Below are 16467 nucleotides of genomic sequence, written 5' to 3' on the forward strand. Positions count from 1 at the left end.
TGTCAACTGAATTAGAAATCTTCAATTTTTTGTTGCATTGTTTTTTTTTCTTTTCATTCTTGCATGCTTTATACCTACAATTAAAGCCTGTTTGTAATTGTTATGACGTTACGCGTGATGTTCGTACCTCATTGAAAAAAATGACGTGTTCGGCAAGATACAGGTCTCAAAATTTCAATTTTGTTACTTAAAATTAATTTCTGTTGTAAGCATTTTAAGATATTTGTTTTTTTCAAAAGAAAAACGAAGAAAATAATTATATAAACTATGTTTTATGTTATATGCGACAATCTTCAATTTAAAAAAAAAAAGGATTTTAGGGTGTCCCGCGTAACATGCTTCGTTTATTGTTACAACTGAACCATGATTTGTATCTTAACCATTAAATATTTTAAACCAGATGCTCCGCAGGGCGCAGCTTTATACGACCGCAAAGGTCGAACCCTGAACGGTTGGGGCTAGTATGGACACAACATTCAAACTGGATACAGCTCTGAATTTGGATTGTGATTAAAAAGTTGACACATCATAGGTTTCTGACAAAGAATGAATGTGGTCTAATGAACTTAAAATGTTTTTTTTTTGCTTTTGAGCAATTCAGTATGCTGTTGAATATTAATCCTTTGATATTTGAAGAAATGTTCTTTTTCATTTCTGAAATCTGAATAAGAAAAATTGAACCCCAACAATTTTATTGACCTCCCTCTTTCCCTTATTCCAAAAATGATCTCAATTCAAATTTCTTATGAAGTTTTCAACAATAACTACTCATTTAAATACATCATAAAATATAAAATGTCATACAATCATGATTTAAATTAATTTAACTACTATTCTGGACAAAGAAAGATAACTTCAATGCAACATTTTATATTGGCCAATTTCCAATGAAGTTCATTAACCTAAAGTTTTTGGCAAATTTCCAATGGATTTATTAATAATAAAGTTTTTGGCAATTCAGACAAAACAGCTCTTTTAAAGCAAATGCATTTTGTACTCCGTCTAGTTCAAGATTTGGGACTTAAAGTAAATCAGAAAAAGACAAACTTTATACCAACCCAACATATAGAATACTTGGGAGCCATTTTCAATCTAGAGAAAGGGATAGTAACACCAACAGAGACAAGATTTCAAAGTATTTTGGGAATATAACATGCATTACTAAACAGTCAACAGATTCAAGCAGTAGTAATTTTAAAATTACTAGGTCTGATGGCTTCATGCATTTACCTAATACCCATGGGAAGATTACATATGAGGCCAATCCAACTTTATTTGTTAGCACTATGGCGACCAAACATCCAACCATTGAATCAGTTCATTCCTGTACGAATGAGCTTGACAGTACATTTAAGATGGTGGACAAATCGGACAAATATTTTCAAAGGAATGCCTTTACAGGAGCCGACAATTCAGTTGACATTGATCACAGATGCCTCCGAACTAGGATGGGGAGCTCATCTAGGAACTTGGAAGACATCAGGAATTTGGCCAAAGTCTTATCAACTAAAACATATAAGTTGGTTTGAATTGAAGGCTGTACACCTACACGGCTGGTAATCTACACACGCAGAACATTTGGTTCTGCAAAGAAAACCGTGAGAGGATTTTCCGGTTGTGCTTGAGTGGAACAATTGTCACCGCTTCAAAGGGTATAGACATTTCTAAATCGCAATTGTCTTATTCGACTGATCAAAAGATTGAAAATCGGAGAATGCTATGCTGTGGTGAATACTTTAACGAAGAGATCCATGTATCATTTACTGTTGTACTGGGACCCCCTTATAATTCATTTGATTTGTAATATTGTCCCATACATAAATATATATTGTTTAAGATTGTGGATCTCGACCGTTATAAATTCTCAAACAGAAAGGGGTGGGGTGACCCCAAGGGATTCCCCCTATATTTCATTTGATAAGTTATAGTGTCCCATACATGAATAAATATGGTTTAGGGTTGAGGATCTTGAATGTTTCCATGTTCTCAAACAGGAGGGTTTACAGTGACCCCTGGGACCCCTTATTATTCCTATGATTTGTAATATTGTCCCATACATGAATATATATGATTAAGATTGGGGATCTCAACCGTTTTCAAATTCTCAACCCGAAAGGGGAAGAGTGGCCCCACGAACTCCACCTATATTTCATATGATTTGTTGTATTGTTCCATACATGAATATATATGGTTTAGGGGTGGGGATCTCGACCGTTTCCAAGTTCTCAAATATGAGGTGTGGGGTGATCCCCAGGGACTCCCCTACACATTTCATTTGATTTGTTATATTGTCCCCTATATGAAGATATATGGTTTAGGGGTGGGGATCTCGACCGTTACCAAGTTCTCAAACAGGAGGGGTGGGGTGACCCCAAGGGACTCCCCTTATATCTCATTTAATTATATATATATATGTATTGTCCCATACATGACACATATGGTTTAGTGGTGGGGATCTCGACTGTTTCCAAGTACTAAAATATGAAGGGGTTGGGTGACCATAGGGACTTCCCCTATATTTCATTTGATTAGTTATTAAGTCTCATACATGAATGTATATGGTTGAGGGGTGGGGATCTCATCCGTTTCAAAGTTATCAAACAGGAGGAAGTAGAGTGGCCCAATGGACTCCACCTAGATATCAAATGATTTGCTTACATTCAGGTATCATATAATATAGTTGCACTATTTGTGTCTGTCCCAAGTCAGGAGCCTGTAATTCAGTGGTTGTCGTTTGTTTTGTGTTACATATTTGCAATTTTTTTTATATAAATAGGGCCGTTAGTTTTCTCGTTTGAATTGTTTTACATTGCCTTATCGGGACATTTTATAGCTGACTATGCGGTATGGGCTTTGTTCATTGTTAAAGGGTGTACGATGACCTATTGTTGTTAATGTCTGTCTCATTGGCAATCATACCACATCTTTTTTTTATGATAAGAAACTTCCAGCTATTTTAACTGACCAATCAAAATTGAGGGAAAAAAATACCCCTTTGAAATTGCAGTAATATTTTTAACTTGAAAAGCATCTAACATGCATTACCAACATTAAGCACTGATAAAGAAAATTTATACTGTTACCAGGAACATATATATTGTTAGATAAACTGTTCCCAGCTGTCACGTTGTAATGGATTTTGACATTAAAATTGGTGTACAAAATGTTTTCTGCTTTTTCTTTCTTTTACATATATCTTTTGGTTTTCAATTCTAGTGTTTATATTTATTTACCATGCATAGATGTATGTTGTCACCTGTCTGGATTATTTTAGTTGATATTCAAAACCCAGGATTACTCTGATCCGCTTCCGGAATCGGATCCGATATTGTAATTGTCTTCTCGATACAGCCATTATGTTTCAATGTTGTGTTTGACAGATAGTGAGATACGATTTTACTCGGATTTACCACAGGCACTTGTTTCTGTCAATGTTGGGTTTACTATCCATACCCGTACAAAAAACTGTTTTTTTTGTAGGGGTATGGATAGTAAACCCAACATTGACAGAAACAAGTGCCTGTGGGATTTACACATAATTTGTCGGCGATTTTCTGTATAAAGCTAGCGGTTTAACAAATTGGACATCGCTGCCATGAATAGTAATGATGAAATTAAGTTTGAGATCGTTTATTAGGAAACTTTGGTAAAAATGATTGCAAAGTTATTTTTTTATTTTCTTTCAATGTCCATCGGGCATGTCGGGCGTAGCTAGTAACCAAGTAGTAAGTCCGACTGCAAAAGTGGAAGGTCGTAGACCTCGGACCACCGCTTATTTGAATACCTGCGTCAAAATTGAAAAGATACAAAAATTTCGTCTTCTAATTCAAAATTGCCGCCAACAGCGTGATCGGTTGAACTTATATAAATAGACTACTGACGTAGTTGACAACGTATTGACGACAAACAATATTCCTACGACTTTTGCAATTTGGGAAATCTTAACTACCTGTCTTTAGAGTTTTTCGGCGATTAAATATTTTATACATTTGTTCTTTGACATCTTAGCCAAAAGCTCAGGGGAGAATAAACTACATAAGGATTCCTAATGTGCTCTACTTCCTATGTGCAACTTCAAAACTTTTGGGGAAATCGACGATCATTTAAGGTTTTTCTGGTCATATTTTTTGTAATCCAGAATGAAAAGTATGAAAAAACTGTCCAATAAGTTATAAATAATATAGTAGCCAGCTAGATGATAACAATGGCACGTATTTCAGCATTTATTGGGTAGAACACAAATCCAGGGTGCTCGCATAAGGCAGCTTAACTCCCTAAAAATCATACAAGACTAAGGCCAGAGGCTCCTGACTTGGGACAGTATCTTTAAAAACATCAAAACCATTAATACGTAAAACTATTCAAACACAATTTGTTGAATAATAATATTCATTATTTGTCATTATTACAAGTTTTATTTATATCATATGAAAGAATTAAGCAAAAAAACTATAGAAGACATAAATTTAATAAATCCAGCGTATGTTGCTGTTTTCATGTAACAATAACGCAATGTAACTGTAGCCTCAATAATTATTGTTACATTCGTAATTAGTCGGTTTCTTTCCCAACTTTGCATTCCGGCAATTAGTCTCCAATGTAACAATAATATTTTTATTATTGTTACATTTCCATGTAACTGTAGCCAGTGCCTTTCTGTCCCACCGGGAATTTTTAGGGGGATTACAGTTTTGAGAGTTCAAAATAATTAATATAGAAATTGAAAAAAGTTAGAATGTTTATTTCTACGTCAATGTTATTTTGCTTAATTTTTAGACAAATATTCTAAAAAATATAAAATGATGATTTATGGGTGATTTTTCAAAGGCTTACAATGTTGACGAACTTCCATTTTTTGTCATAAAAACGATCTTAGCTCAAATTTACAGCAATTTTTTACTTACCCGTGCTCTGATAAAATTGAATTGGAACGATTTTTCGAAATGTTATTTTTTTCAATTTTCTAAAAATCTAAAATTCATCATTTACTATCGTGACAAAAAAATAAAAGTTAATAGAAACAAACAAAATTACAATTTTCTTCTCAATTACGAAGTGTTTTATTTTAAAAACGCCATTTGCATAAGTTTTCTATTTATCTAGTACATAGATATCAAGTCGATGACATGACGACATGGGTACCTTTCAAGTTGGATGTAGAAAATGCATAACCTCCGATTAAAAAAAAATACCACGGACGGAAAACATATCAATCTATTAGTTCAGTAATTTTCGTTTCTGCCCTTCCATTATGTGACTCAAGAAAAAAATCCAAAAAATAGGTAACAATTGTATCAAAAAGAGAAAATCGAGTGCACCTGTTTATGTTAGGGCGTGTTTGAGTTGAATATTTTGTCTTGATATCGTTCAAAGCAAGAATATTTCATACATCTACTCGCTTAAGATTCTATCAATTTTATATATTAAAGCTACAGGTTGACTTTATAACATACAAAATCACAGTACTAAAAAATTAAATATATGGGTCAAGTGAAATACCTATCTGATGAATCACAAAAACAGAGTAGGTGTGTTGAATAGCTATTTTTTTTACTGAAAGTACTTGACGTCAGTCTTTCAAGTTGGATGATGAAAATGCATATCTTCGAAAAATTATAATTTTGTGTGTTTGATAAGTAGGGTTTATAGTCTTCAACCACTAAAACAATATAGTCTGCCCTTCCACAAAATATTTAATTAGAATTTTTTTAAATGTTTATGAATTTTCGAAAATTCCACCTGACAACCGATCAGACAACAGTTTTAAGTTGATTCAATGCAACAAGATCATTAACTGATGCTCATTAGCTAGTTAATACATTTGTCTTTTAAAATACAACTGACATATAAGGATTGAATTGGTGCAATATGGATAAATTTATCGGTTTCCGAGAGCAAATTAGGTAGCGTGTCATCCCTACAATGGCTTCCATTTCTATGATTGTGAAAATGAACTGGCGTAATGGGGAGATAATTTTTACGAAGTAGAGTCCTGACTGTATCGCTTTAAACTAAGGGTGCATGTGGTGTTGTCAATTAAATTGACATGAAATTGACGTCTTTATAGGTAAAATAGCAATAAACAGATTATGATTGGTCATCTCAACTTGATTGCTCTCTCCCTTTTGCCGTATGACTCAACATTTTTGGATAGTCAAATATAAAGAAAATCAGGGTTTATCCCTCCAAAATTGTAGCCAAGGAGAATAACTCGAGCTAAAATTCTGTAATTTGAAAACTATCTAATGTTCTAGATGTGTGAATTGGTGGTTTGACAACTATAGATCAAAAGAATGTGTCTATTTTGATATTAATAGGTCCTGTTCTGATATACTTTCTGTCTTAACAAGATATTCATCAGATATATGAACATGGTAACTATAGGTATTGATGCATTTAGTAAGCAGTACAATGTATATTGAAAATGGTGTTCAATCTCAGCAGGAACTACCGTATTTTATTCAAAATTGCTCAATTTCAATAAAGAAAGACTAACTGGGTATTACTGGAGATCTATCTCTTTTCATGCACATGCACTCATAATGATCTATTAATTAAGAATGCATACCAGTTAAATGAGTTTTTATTTATATTTTTCAGTTTCTGAAAGCTATGTCTGCCAGATATAGGATACAAAAGCTTCTTTTGAATCATTGGAACGTTTGTTTAAAAATTTAACACTGAAGGTGACTGACCCCCATTTTGATAATTCATATTGATTGACTATTTCTGTTACATGGCATATCAGTAGATAACTGTTGATAAATATCATTTAATCTTAAACTTAATAACTTGCCTACAAAGCAATGTCTTATTCAATTGTAGTATAAAATTCGAATAACATAAACAATACAAAGGACAAGGTACGATAAGGCCTGTTTTTGGCCCCCCTATTTTCTCATTTTTCGAATCTCTGTGCCTGTGCCAATGTGACCCAGGATTTTTTTTATTCCAATGTTATGAGAACTGTTTTTGCTGTCTAAATCGCCATAATTTTTCTGGGTCACATAGGTGCACGCTTTTAAATGTTAAGAAGCAATGGCCAAAATCGTTATTTTTCATTCTTTTGACGTTTTTGATGCCCTTTTAGACCCCTTAGCTCACCCGTTTTCTGAAATTAAGGGTTTTGAAGTTCATCCAAACAAACTTCAAACCTAAGGGAATATTTTAAAATGATAAGTAGCTTTCCAGAACAAAATTTAGAAAATGGGAAAATAGGGTGGCAAAAAACTGGCCTTATTGTACCTTGTCCTTTAACTGCACTAGAGACTTATTTTACTACGAATGTCTCTACAGGGATGCTTGGAGTCAAAATATTTAAGGAATGGTTCAATCCAAACAAAGGGTAAAGAGCTGATGGAAACAGAAATGGCAGACAGAAGAGCCATATCTAAGGAAGGTAAGTTTACATGCCTACAAATTGTGCAAGGCTCAAAATTCTTTGAAGAAGGTTGTCTCTATGTCCAAATTCATTTATTTTTTCTGTTTAATTTGGGTGACTCATGGATTCCAAGATTCATGTTCACTAAATTATAATAATGAGAAACTATCTTTTCATTTCAATAAATATTTATTATTTACTACATGTACAATATGTATAATCATATACATTGTATACAAAATCTTTTATCTATATCTTAATGTACAATATCTTACAATATAATGTTTACCACAAAATGAATGAATATTTATAGGACGGTATATGATAATTTTGTTGTAATATAATTTTGTCATCCTAGACGATGGAAATCTAGCTTGAATTGTCAATGACATAAATACCATTACATGCAACTGGCTTCTGATACACCAGACTTGGAAGAAAAAGATACCATAGAACAATTGAGCATGTATTAATGAAAAGAAAGTACAGTTCACCTTGAGGAACATCAAGACTAGTAACAAAGTATATTTACATGCCTACAAATTACTCAAGGCTCAAAATTATTTTAAAAAGGTTGTGTCTATCCACGTCAGAGAGTAATTTATGATTATATCGGTGTCAGACTCATAACAAATATTATAAAGAAAGTATGTATATATAAATTTATGTATCCTCATAACAAATATTATAAAGAATGTATGTATTTATGTATCCTCATAACAAATATTATAAAGAATGTATGTATTTATGTATCCTCAACACCAGGTTACTATCAAAGATGAACCACAATTAAGTTCTTTAATATGGCGTAGCTCTGAAATTAAAAAAAACAGAACAACAAATTAATTAATTTGAAGATCATTATTAATTATGTAGGTTGAGCAGTAATTATAGAATATTGTTGTAACATTGACCATAATTGACTGAACGGTCAAACAAAAGTACATCCTCAAGTAATTAATTTTATGCCTGAATAAATAAAAAAATAATTCTAATTATCTAAGAATATAATTTTACAAAATGAAAGTTGAAATTTGTACCATAAATGTCTTATCAATGAACAGTGTTCCCGCCTGCCCTAAATAGAAGGGCCCCCGCCCTTCTGCCCTCCAAAGCATTATATTTTGTGCTGTTTGATTTATTTTTTCCTGCTTACATGTATCTTTATTACAGTAAGTTCTCTAAGAAGTGAAAGCTTTTAATTCATTTCAATTTGTATTGTAAGATTTAAGATTTGCAAATATACTCAATGACTGATCAAAAGCTGAAGGCGCTTTTGTGATGTTCTTCACCATAAAGATGTGAATCTTTAGATGGCAAGTAAGCAAGTTAAAAAGTAATATCAAGAATTGCTGAAAAATTTTGAGATAAATCTGTTTTTTCTTGTCACATGTTGTAAAATGAAAGATACATGTGTATTGTTACTTCTAGAGTGTTAACATTTTTATTGTATTTACCTTGCAAATGTGATCATAGATATAATTCCAAAGATGAGTTCCAGTCCAATCAACACCACCTGGATTGAAGCTAATATTACATCAACTCTCAAGACATAGGTCTGCCATAGTATTAAATATAAAGCTCCAAGCACAGCAGGTATACTCAGTAATATAGACACTAATACACCAACTATTCTTTCTGTAAGGTTACCTTTTTGAGCTAAAAAAATGAAGATCCACATTCATAAAACAAAAACAATGCACCGTCTGAGAAGGAATATTAAGCTACATAATGTGTGTTGAAGCTATGAATATGAATAAAATAATTTGTTGGTCAACTGGCCATGTGGCTGCAACCTAACAATACAATAAAATATGACATCAAAAGGTCCACATTTGAATTTCTTTACAAAATGTTAAGCCTTAAATCCCTTTTTTTGGTAAAGTATATTATAAAAATAATAAGGTGCACATTATATCATAGGTACTTCCATGACTTCAGATTCCCTGACACACTTAGTCAAACAGAACAATATGAATTTTTGTTTCAGGTAAGAGTGAAGGTTGGTATCTATTCAAATGTTCAGGGTCGTAACAAGCCTCTTTTAAAGTGAGGTAAAAAATATTCGCAATCATTAAATGCCATTAACCTTTGTGCATAAATATTGAGGACATATTTGAGATTAAAGGTTTTATTAAGTGTACAAGTTTTTGGCCATTACAATTGTTGGACATGTTAAATTTGGGAGTGTACTGTTTGTGTACATGTTGGTTAGTTTAACAGGAAACACTTATGGGAAGTCCATGAGACATGGTTTGTACGTGTACTATAAGTTGGAGGAGCATTTGCATATTTCATTCTATAGATACAAGGGGGTATGAGTCACCGTATGACCCCCAAAAATCATTGGTTGGTTTATATGATGAATTTGATTACTTCAGTTTGATGGACACCAGGTAGGGCAATGACTAGCCTCTTTTAAAAGTGAGGCAAAATATATTTGATGAGCAATGGGAAGAGAAAAATTCAGAAGATGGATCAGGGGACGCTCAAGGCCCCCAGAAGATTGGGGAAAAATTATGCAAAATCATGCATTATAAGTAGTGTTGTCAACAGTTAACCGGTTAACTGTCAGAAGGACAGAATACTAAATATCAAAAAAGCTAATTGGTTAACTTGGAATTTTTTCAATTGTAATAGATTTGATATAAATAAGTATTGAGATCATTACATAGTTTTGTTCTATTTAATAAATTATAGTCGTGGTAATCAATTTGACAGATTTATTGTCCAGTATATTGATCGATATTGTTAATCCTAAAAACATCATATTAAATATTTAGAATTTAGACAAGTTTTCTATCAGCTGGGGCTAAATCTTAAGGAAACATTATTAGTATACATGTTTTTAAAGACATTAACTTTAAATCAGTAATCCAATTAAATTTTACGATAAACTCCATTAATTTATTTTTTGATTTGATATTGGGTAGACCTACAATGTACAACATCCATCAGGCAATGTGCTTTGTCATACTTTAAATGAAATGCCAACTCATAAATTTCGAAATGCAAATCAGCTTCAAGCCTTAGATGTAATTGATGAATACTTGATGCTACAAGTAACAGGTAAAATTATTTCAAATTGAAACACCGCACACATTATTTTTCGACATCAAGAAAAAATGAAAGAATCATTGATTTCAGACATTTTCAATTCTATGTGATCAAGAAGGTTTAATTTGAAGTTAGAACAAATGCCATAGTTGATACAGGAAATTGGATTATTAAAAGTTAAACTTTGCCATCAATCCTCACAGACAAGCTTTAAAATGGATATGCCAACTACAATTCATTGTATTACAAAAATGTACATTTGTAGGGTATTAGATAAGGCCTTCAAACATTAACTTAAACTACTGGTTAACCAGTTAATCAGTCGAACAATTACCAGAGTAACTGGTTAGTCAAAACTGTACAATTTGACAACACTAATTATAGGTGTATCCTGGACCCTTATTATTCTGACACGCAATTAATTTCTAGCTATTTTTTCTACAATATTCTAATCTAAAAAAGCAAAATATATAGATTCATTGTGATTCAAAGGGACACTAGCTGTCAAATTCATGTTCACCGATGTGACTCAAATTCTCATATTGGATTTATAACAATCTAAAACAGAAAGTTTTAAATATATACAATGTACCGAGCATGGGCTAGATGATATGTAGCTCTGTTTACAGTGTATTTTAGTATAGACACTTTCTAAGTTGAGTTGACCCCGAAGACCTCCAATCAACATAAAAGCGATATTATATAAATTAGAATAGCTACAACTTGAAGCTGCACTAATTGTAACAGGTTTGCCTGTTTACACACACTCTGAGAATGTCTTAAAAGACGTTGGTTGGGAAACTTTAGAGGAACGAAGAGAAAGAAGAAAACTACAATTGTTTTATAAAATTCAGATTTATAATGCCCCTGAATATTTATGTAACCTTATGCTCCCTAAAATTCAAAGTACAACACAATATCCCTTGCGAAATGGACAAGATATCATTTTACCATTTTGCAGGCTGACACTAACTTCCCAGTCCTTTATCCCATCAACAATTAAACTTTGGAATAATTTGAACATATCAGTTCGAAATGTAGACTCGTTATCAAAATTCAAAGTAGAATTAAAAAACTACGACATTCGAAATGAGAATCAATCTAACTTAAAAAACATTATTTGTATGTTCCAAGAAAATTGAACATAATATTAACCCAATTTAGATGTTCGGCATCGTTCTTGAATTGTGACTTGTTTAGACTTTTAGAGCTAACATTATATCTGATCCAACATGTAAATGTGATTTGGATATTGAGGACATGCACAATTTTTTCTTTGATTGTCCTTTCTATCTAAATGAAAGGGCTATTCTGTTTCATGGTCTCAGCTGGCTTCCGGAAGGCTGCGATTTGGACTTAACACTACTGTTTTTTGGAAAAGAAACTCTTTCCTATGATCAAAATGTGCAAATTGTTAAACAAATATTCAATTTTATAAAGAGATCAAAACGATTCCACGTAGTATAGTTTCAACATAGGTAAAACACACATCATCATCATAATCATCATCAACCTAATCTCTGTCGATCTTTCCTCATTCCCACTACTTTTTTCAGTATAGATGAGTAATATTTATATTGTTTATATATGATGCATGCTCACGTTCAATTTGGATTTATAGATTATCGTTGATTATCTCAACGAGATTGATTTTCTCGCTTGAGCTGGTACAGTGAAAGTGAGAAAAGCAATCGAGTTGAGATTACCAATGATAATCTTTTTATCACTATTTTACCTATGACAACGTAGTCAATTTCAATGTCTATTTCGTTAGCAACGCCACATGGCCTCCTTAGTTTCTAGCGATAATTTTTCCATATCAAGCAAGAAGCATGATATGAAAATTATCACACAAAAAAAATCAAATGAAAAATGCACAAAATAGCGATAATGTTATATATATTGTATTGTGGAGAAGACTTTATAAGTATGTTTTACTTGTGTCTGATTCTTTTTCGCTTTGAGCAAATACACAGTGGGTATGGTTGTCCTGCGAGAGAACGTACTGTGCTGGTGATTTGGTCCTGACGGGTGCTGGTGATCAATGAAAAAATGTAAACAAAGACGAAAATGATGATTTTTGACGTTTTCACTAATAAAAAATGGAAGAAAACAGTTGAGATTTTTCAATTTTGTTTCTTATGGGTTCATATTTAAACCATTGAAAAGTTGACTCTCTAAACTGTTTCAGTAAGCGTAACACAAAAATGCTCATTTAAAGAAAATCTCGAACTGAAAAAATAAAACAAAAATGCTCATAGAGTCCGCTTTCTATACCGCAATCCACACGACAAAACTATTTTGTAAAAAAACATTGCAATTTATAAAAATTTTGCATTTTCTCAATTTACTCATGTCCTGATACTGTGCTGGTGGGTCCTGTCATTGTGCTGGTGGGTCCTGATACAGTGCTGGTGATTTTGGATTAGAAGTTGGTCATATTTGAAACAAATGTTACAAAATCAATAAAATTGGGCAGATAATTGTTGTCAATAGGATCTATTACTCCTATTTAGCTCTTGTGCATCCATTTGGGGGTTTAATATGTGTTTTCAAATGATCGTAACTTGTATAACATAATTACATAAAAGGGCAACATCTTTCGTCCAATATCAGAGAACAATATATAGTATCTAAAATAAGAATAGTTTTATTAAGATATTAAATGCCCTTTACATTGATGCCTCAACAATGATAAAAGCCCATGTCGCATAGACATGTTTGTCAGCGCTCCGCATACCCCTCCCCACTTCCACCCAACCAACCCTCCTCATTTCCTCCTTCATTATTACAGTGGTGTACCAACAACAATTTATCACATTAAATAATTACACAAAGACACACATTATTGAACAACGAATGCTCGCAGGTACTGAAAGCTAGTTCAAAGCCGCATTTTCAACTAATAGATAAACCATGTTCTCATATACAAAAATCTCAATCGTGTCGATTAAAAGTCTCAAAACTTAAGTTCACATTTTAATGTTTGATGAAGCAGAACTTTAAAAGTGTGCAGTGAATCTTGTGCTCACAACAGTTATTGTCATAATTATGTTTACATGAGACTTATAAAGGAATTAAGAAGGTACCAATAAATGTTTTACAGTTCAATTTAATTATCATGAATGGAAGGTGAATGGAAACTGTGAGGGTCAAGATCTTAAATTGCTTATAAATTTTGCTGGACCCAGTTTCGTTATCTGATCTGAATTTTCTGAAATGTGCAAGGTGGAAAGACATTTTGATTTTATTTACTCGGAAAGTTTTGCCCTAATTGCTTGAACTTTTGCAATATTAAAGCCGATTTCAATGAGTGTGAAGACAAAGGGAATATCTTTGGTTATATTGCTTGATGAACAGAAAAGTCATTGTTAGGTTATGTAAACTACCCTACTTTAAGAGTATACTAGTCCGACAAATGACACATCTTTCTGTCTGTAGGACCAGGCTACTTCCGAAAGGAGGGTACGATTTAGCTTACAAGCAAGCTAACCAAAGATATTATGTTTGCCTATATACTCGATGGAATCGGCTGTAACTAAAAACTCGAATACATTTTAACAGACAGTGGTCGTGTTTTTTGATGACTATTGTTTTTCCTAGATTCACTTTTGAAAAATCATTTGGTAACATTTGGTCAAGTAATTTCAGAAAAGATCTTTTTGTAATTGTTGACGCCATGCAAGACAATACATGAACCTCACACGACCCCTCGACACAGGTGAGCTTATATATGATCTTATAGCGATTCAGGTTGATAACCATTTGATATTAAACCAGTTTTTGTGTGTGTGTAGATTTGTATTGTTTTAAACTGTTATGACCTTTTAGAGTTAAATGTAGGTGTTTAATCTCAGAATTTCTTTTTGTAAACTCAATTGGTAGTATGAAGCTATTGATTGATTGATTGTTGGTTGCTTAACTTCCAGTGTCAAATATTTCATGCATATTCAGGACGAAAACAAGTTCACAATAAATACAATAGGTAGGTCTTGTCATAAAAGAGGCCAATAGTCGTGGAATTTTGGACTGCCACTGGGAAATGAGGATGTATTGGATAGGAAAAGAAATTTTGCCAAGCAGATGGCCAGCTACGGACCCCTCAAAGAGTTGCTGCAAGGGTTATTAACGTGCAAAGAGCGTGGCACTCTCTTTACACGAGACATCGGATTTAATGTCCCCATTCTGACCGGACGCGACTGCGAACTTGATACATCCCGCACAGCCAAACGGACGCCCCACTTCGGCAAGCGTTTTACTGCCGGTCAGGAGAAGACCAAGTGACCATATTTCTATTTCCCAGTAACCCTTGGGGAATTTTGAAATGCACAATTAACAAAGCAAACGTTAGTTTCAAATACTTTTAAATAGATTTTTTAAGGATAATGTACCCTTGTGTTGATCCAATGCTAAACATAACAAAAATCTCTTTACAAACGTCTGTGAATTTTCTACAAAAATAGTGATTTTCTTTTCACCAAATTCCCTTTTTTTTACTAAAAACAGTAATGAACTATACATAATAATGCTTTGCAAGAAGTTACCACTTGATATATGTACAATATTATGTCTCTATTATTCATTGTCTGTGCTGTTTTGATACTTTTGCAGTTTGCACATTTCGTAATTGACAAGCCACAGAAGGGGTCATAAACCATACACGAAAAGATAAAATATTGATCTGAGTACTTAATTTGCATCTCTGAACCCCCACCCTCCTCTCAGGACCCCTCCTATTCCCCCTCTAAAATGCCCATGCTGGCATGCGGGGTAAACCCCGGTGCACTACTTATGTCCACCTGCCACATAATTCCACACATCAACGAACAGTGATAATGACGTTGGTTATACTGTTGAATTTGCTCACGGTTATTCGTGTAGCCAATGGCGAATCCAGAACTTTTCATAAGGGGGCTCGCTGACGGGGCGCTCCAGTCATGCTTCAATGATTCCATACATAATCTACAAATTTTCCCCACGAAAAATCCCCTCCCTGTATCCACCTTCATGTATAAAATCACAGACTAAATCTCAACTTTAATAACAAAGTTTTAAACAAAACAAAAATATTCAAATAATTCACAATCTTTTAATTCAGTACTTCCTTTGACAAACTCAACAAATCTTTTAATTGCATGATTATGTCACATATCAGATATCTACCCTATAAGTCCCAGTAGAAGGAAACTGTTTTGTTTTTTTAGGAGGGTGTCTAAAAATGATCGATTACAGACAGCCGAGTACGCATTTTACTTTCCAGGCGTGTTTACGTTGATTGTTACTGTCCTGAAAACGGATAGATGGAAACAAAAATGTTTGATATATCTGGCTTTAGATTCTTTTTTTTTAAATATAAATTAAGGCTACATTTAAATATAATAATACTAAGAATTCACAATATAAAAAAATGCAGAAAAAAATGGATGAAGTGAAAAAATTAGTATGGAGTCATTACTACAGAGATGGTGTGTTTGACACACAAAACTTAAAAGCTTAGTGATATTACCAATATTTAAATAAAAGTGTATTTTAGTTAGGTATTTTTTCCATTTATTCATTTTCAATTATACTTAAGGCACATTTGATTTTTATTCATAAAAATATTTAAATATAGAAAAGTAGGACACATTGTTCACTTCCTCCCCCGTAATTCTTTATCAAAAATATTTATTTATTTTGGTATTTTGAAACGAAAAAGCTAAGAAATCTTAGTTTTGTTTATAGTGGTCTTTGTGTTATCTCGTCTTCATTCTCTGATATATTCTAGTCTGCCCTTTCATAAAATAATGATTTGTTTTAGAGTTCTATCAAACTTTCGAAAAAAAAATACCTGATAACCGTTCAGACAAAAAAGTTATGTTGAAAAAATCTTACAGATACAGCAAGTGATTCTTAATGGCTATAAGATTCATTTTTCTTTTAAAATACAACTTTTTAATCTTACGGGAAACTATTCCAAGCTTAAAACTTTTACTGCAACCTCGCTCTTACTTATCCCCCCCCCCCCAAAAAAAAGAAAAAAAACCCAA

The 16467-nt window shown here is 32.9% G+C and overlaps 1 protein-coding gene across 1 annotated transcript in view; it reads right to left on the reverse strand.

Moving 5' to 3' along the window:
• Positions 1–7551: 7551 nt before the first annotated feature.
• LOC134686985 (transmembrane protein 216-like) overlaps positions 7552–16467 on the reverse strand; it is a 29535-nt gene continuing 20619 nt past the window's right edge. Inside the window, exons 5-6 of the mRNA XM_063546882.1 lie at positions 8839–9040; positions 7552–8195 (exon numbers count right to left, since the gene is read on the reverse strand). Coding sequence (XP_063402952.1) covers positions 8180–8195; positions 8839–9040 — 218 coding nt within the window. The 3' untranslated portion in view covers positions 7552–8179. The remainder of the gene's footprint in view (positions 8196–8838; positions 9041–16467) is intronic.

The sequence above is a fragment of the Mytilus trossulus genome, chromosome 10, assembly GCF_036588685.1.
Source record: "Mytilus trossulus isolate FHL-02 chromosome 10, PNRI_Mtr1.1.1.hap1, whole genome shotgun sequence".
Taxonomy (NCBI): domain Eukaryota; kingdom Metazoa; phylum Mollusca; class Bivalvia; order Mytilida; family Mytilidae; genus Mytilus; species Mytilus trossulus.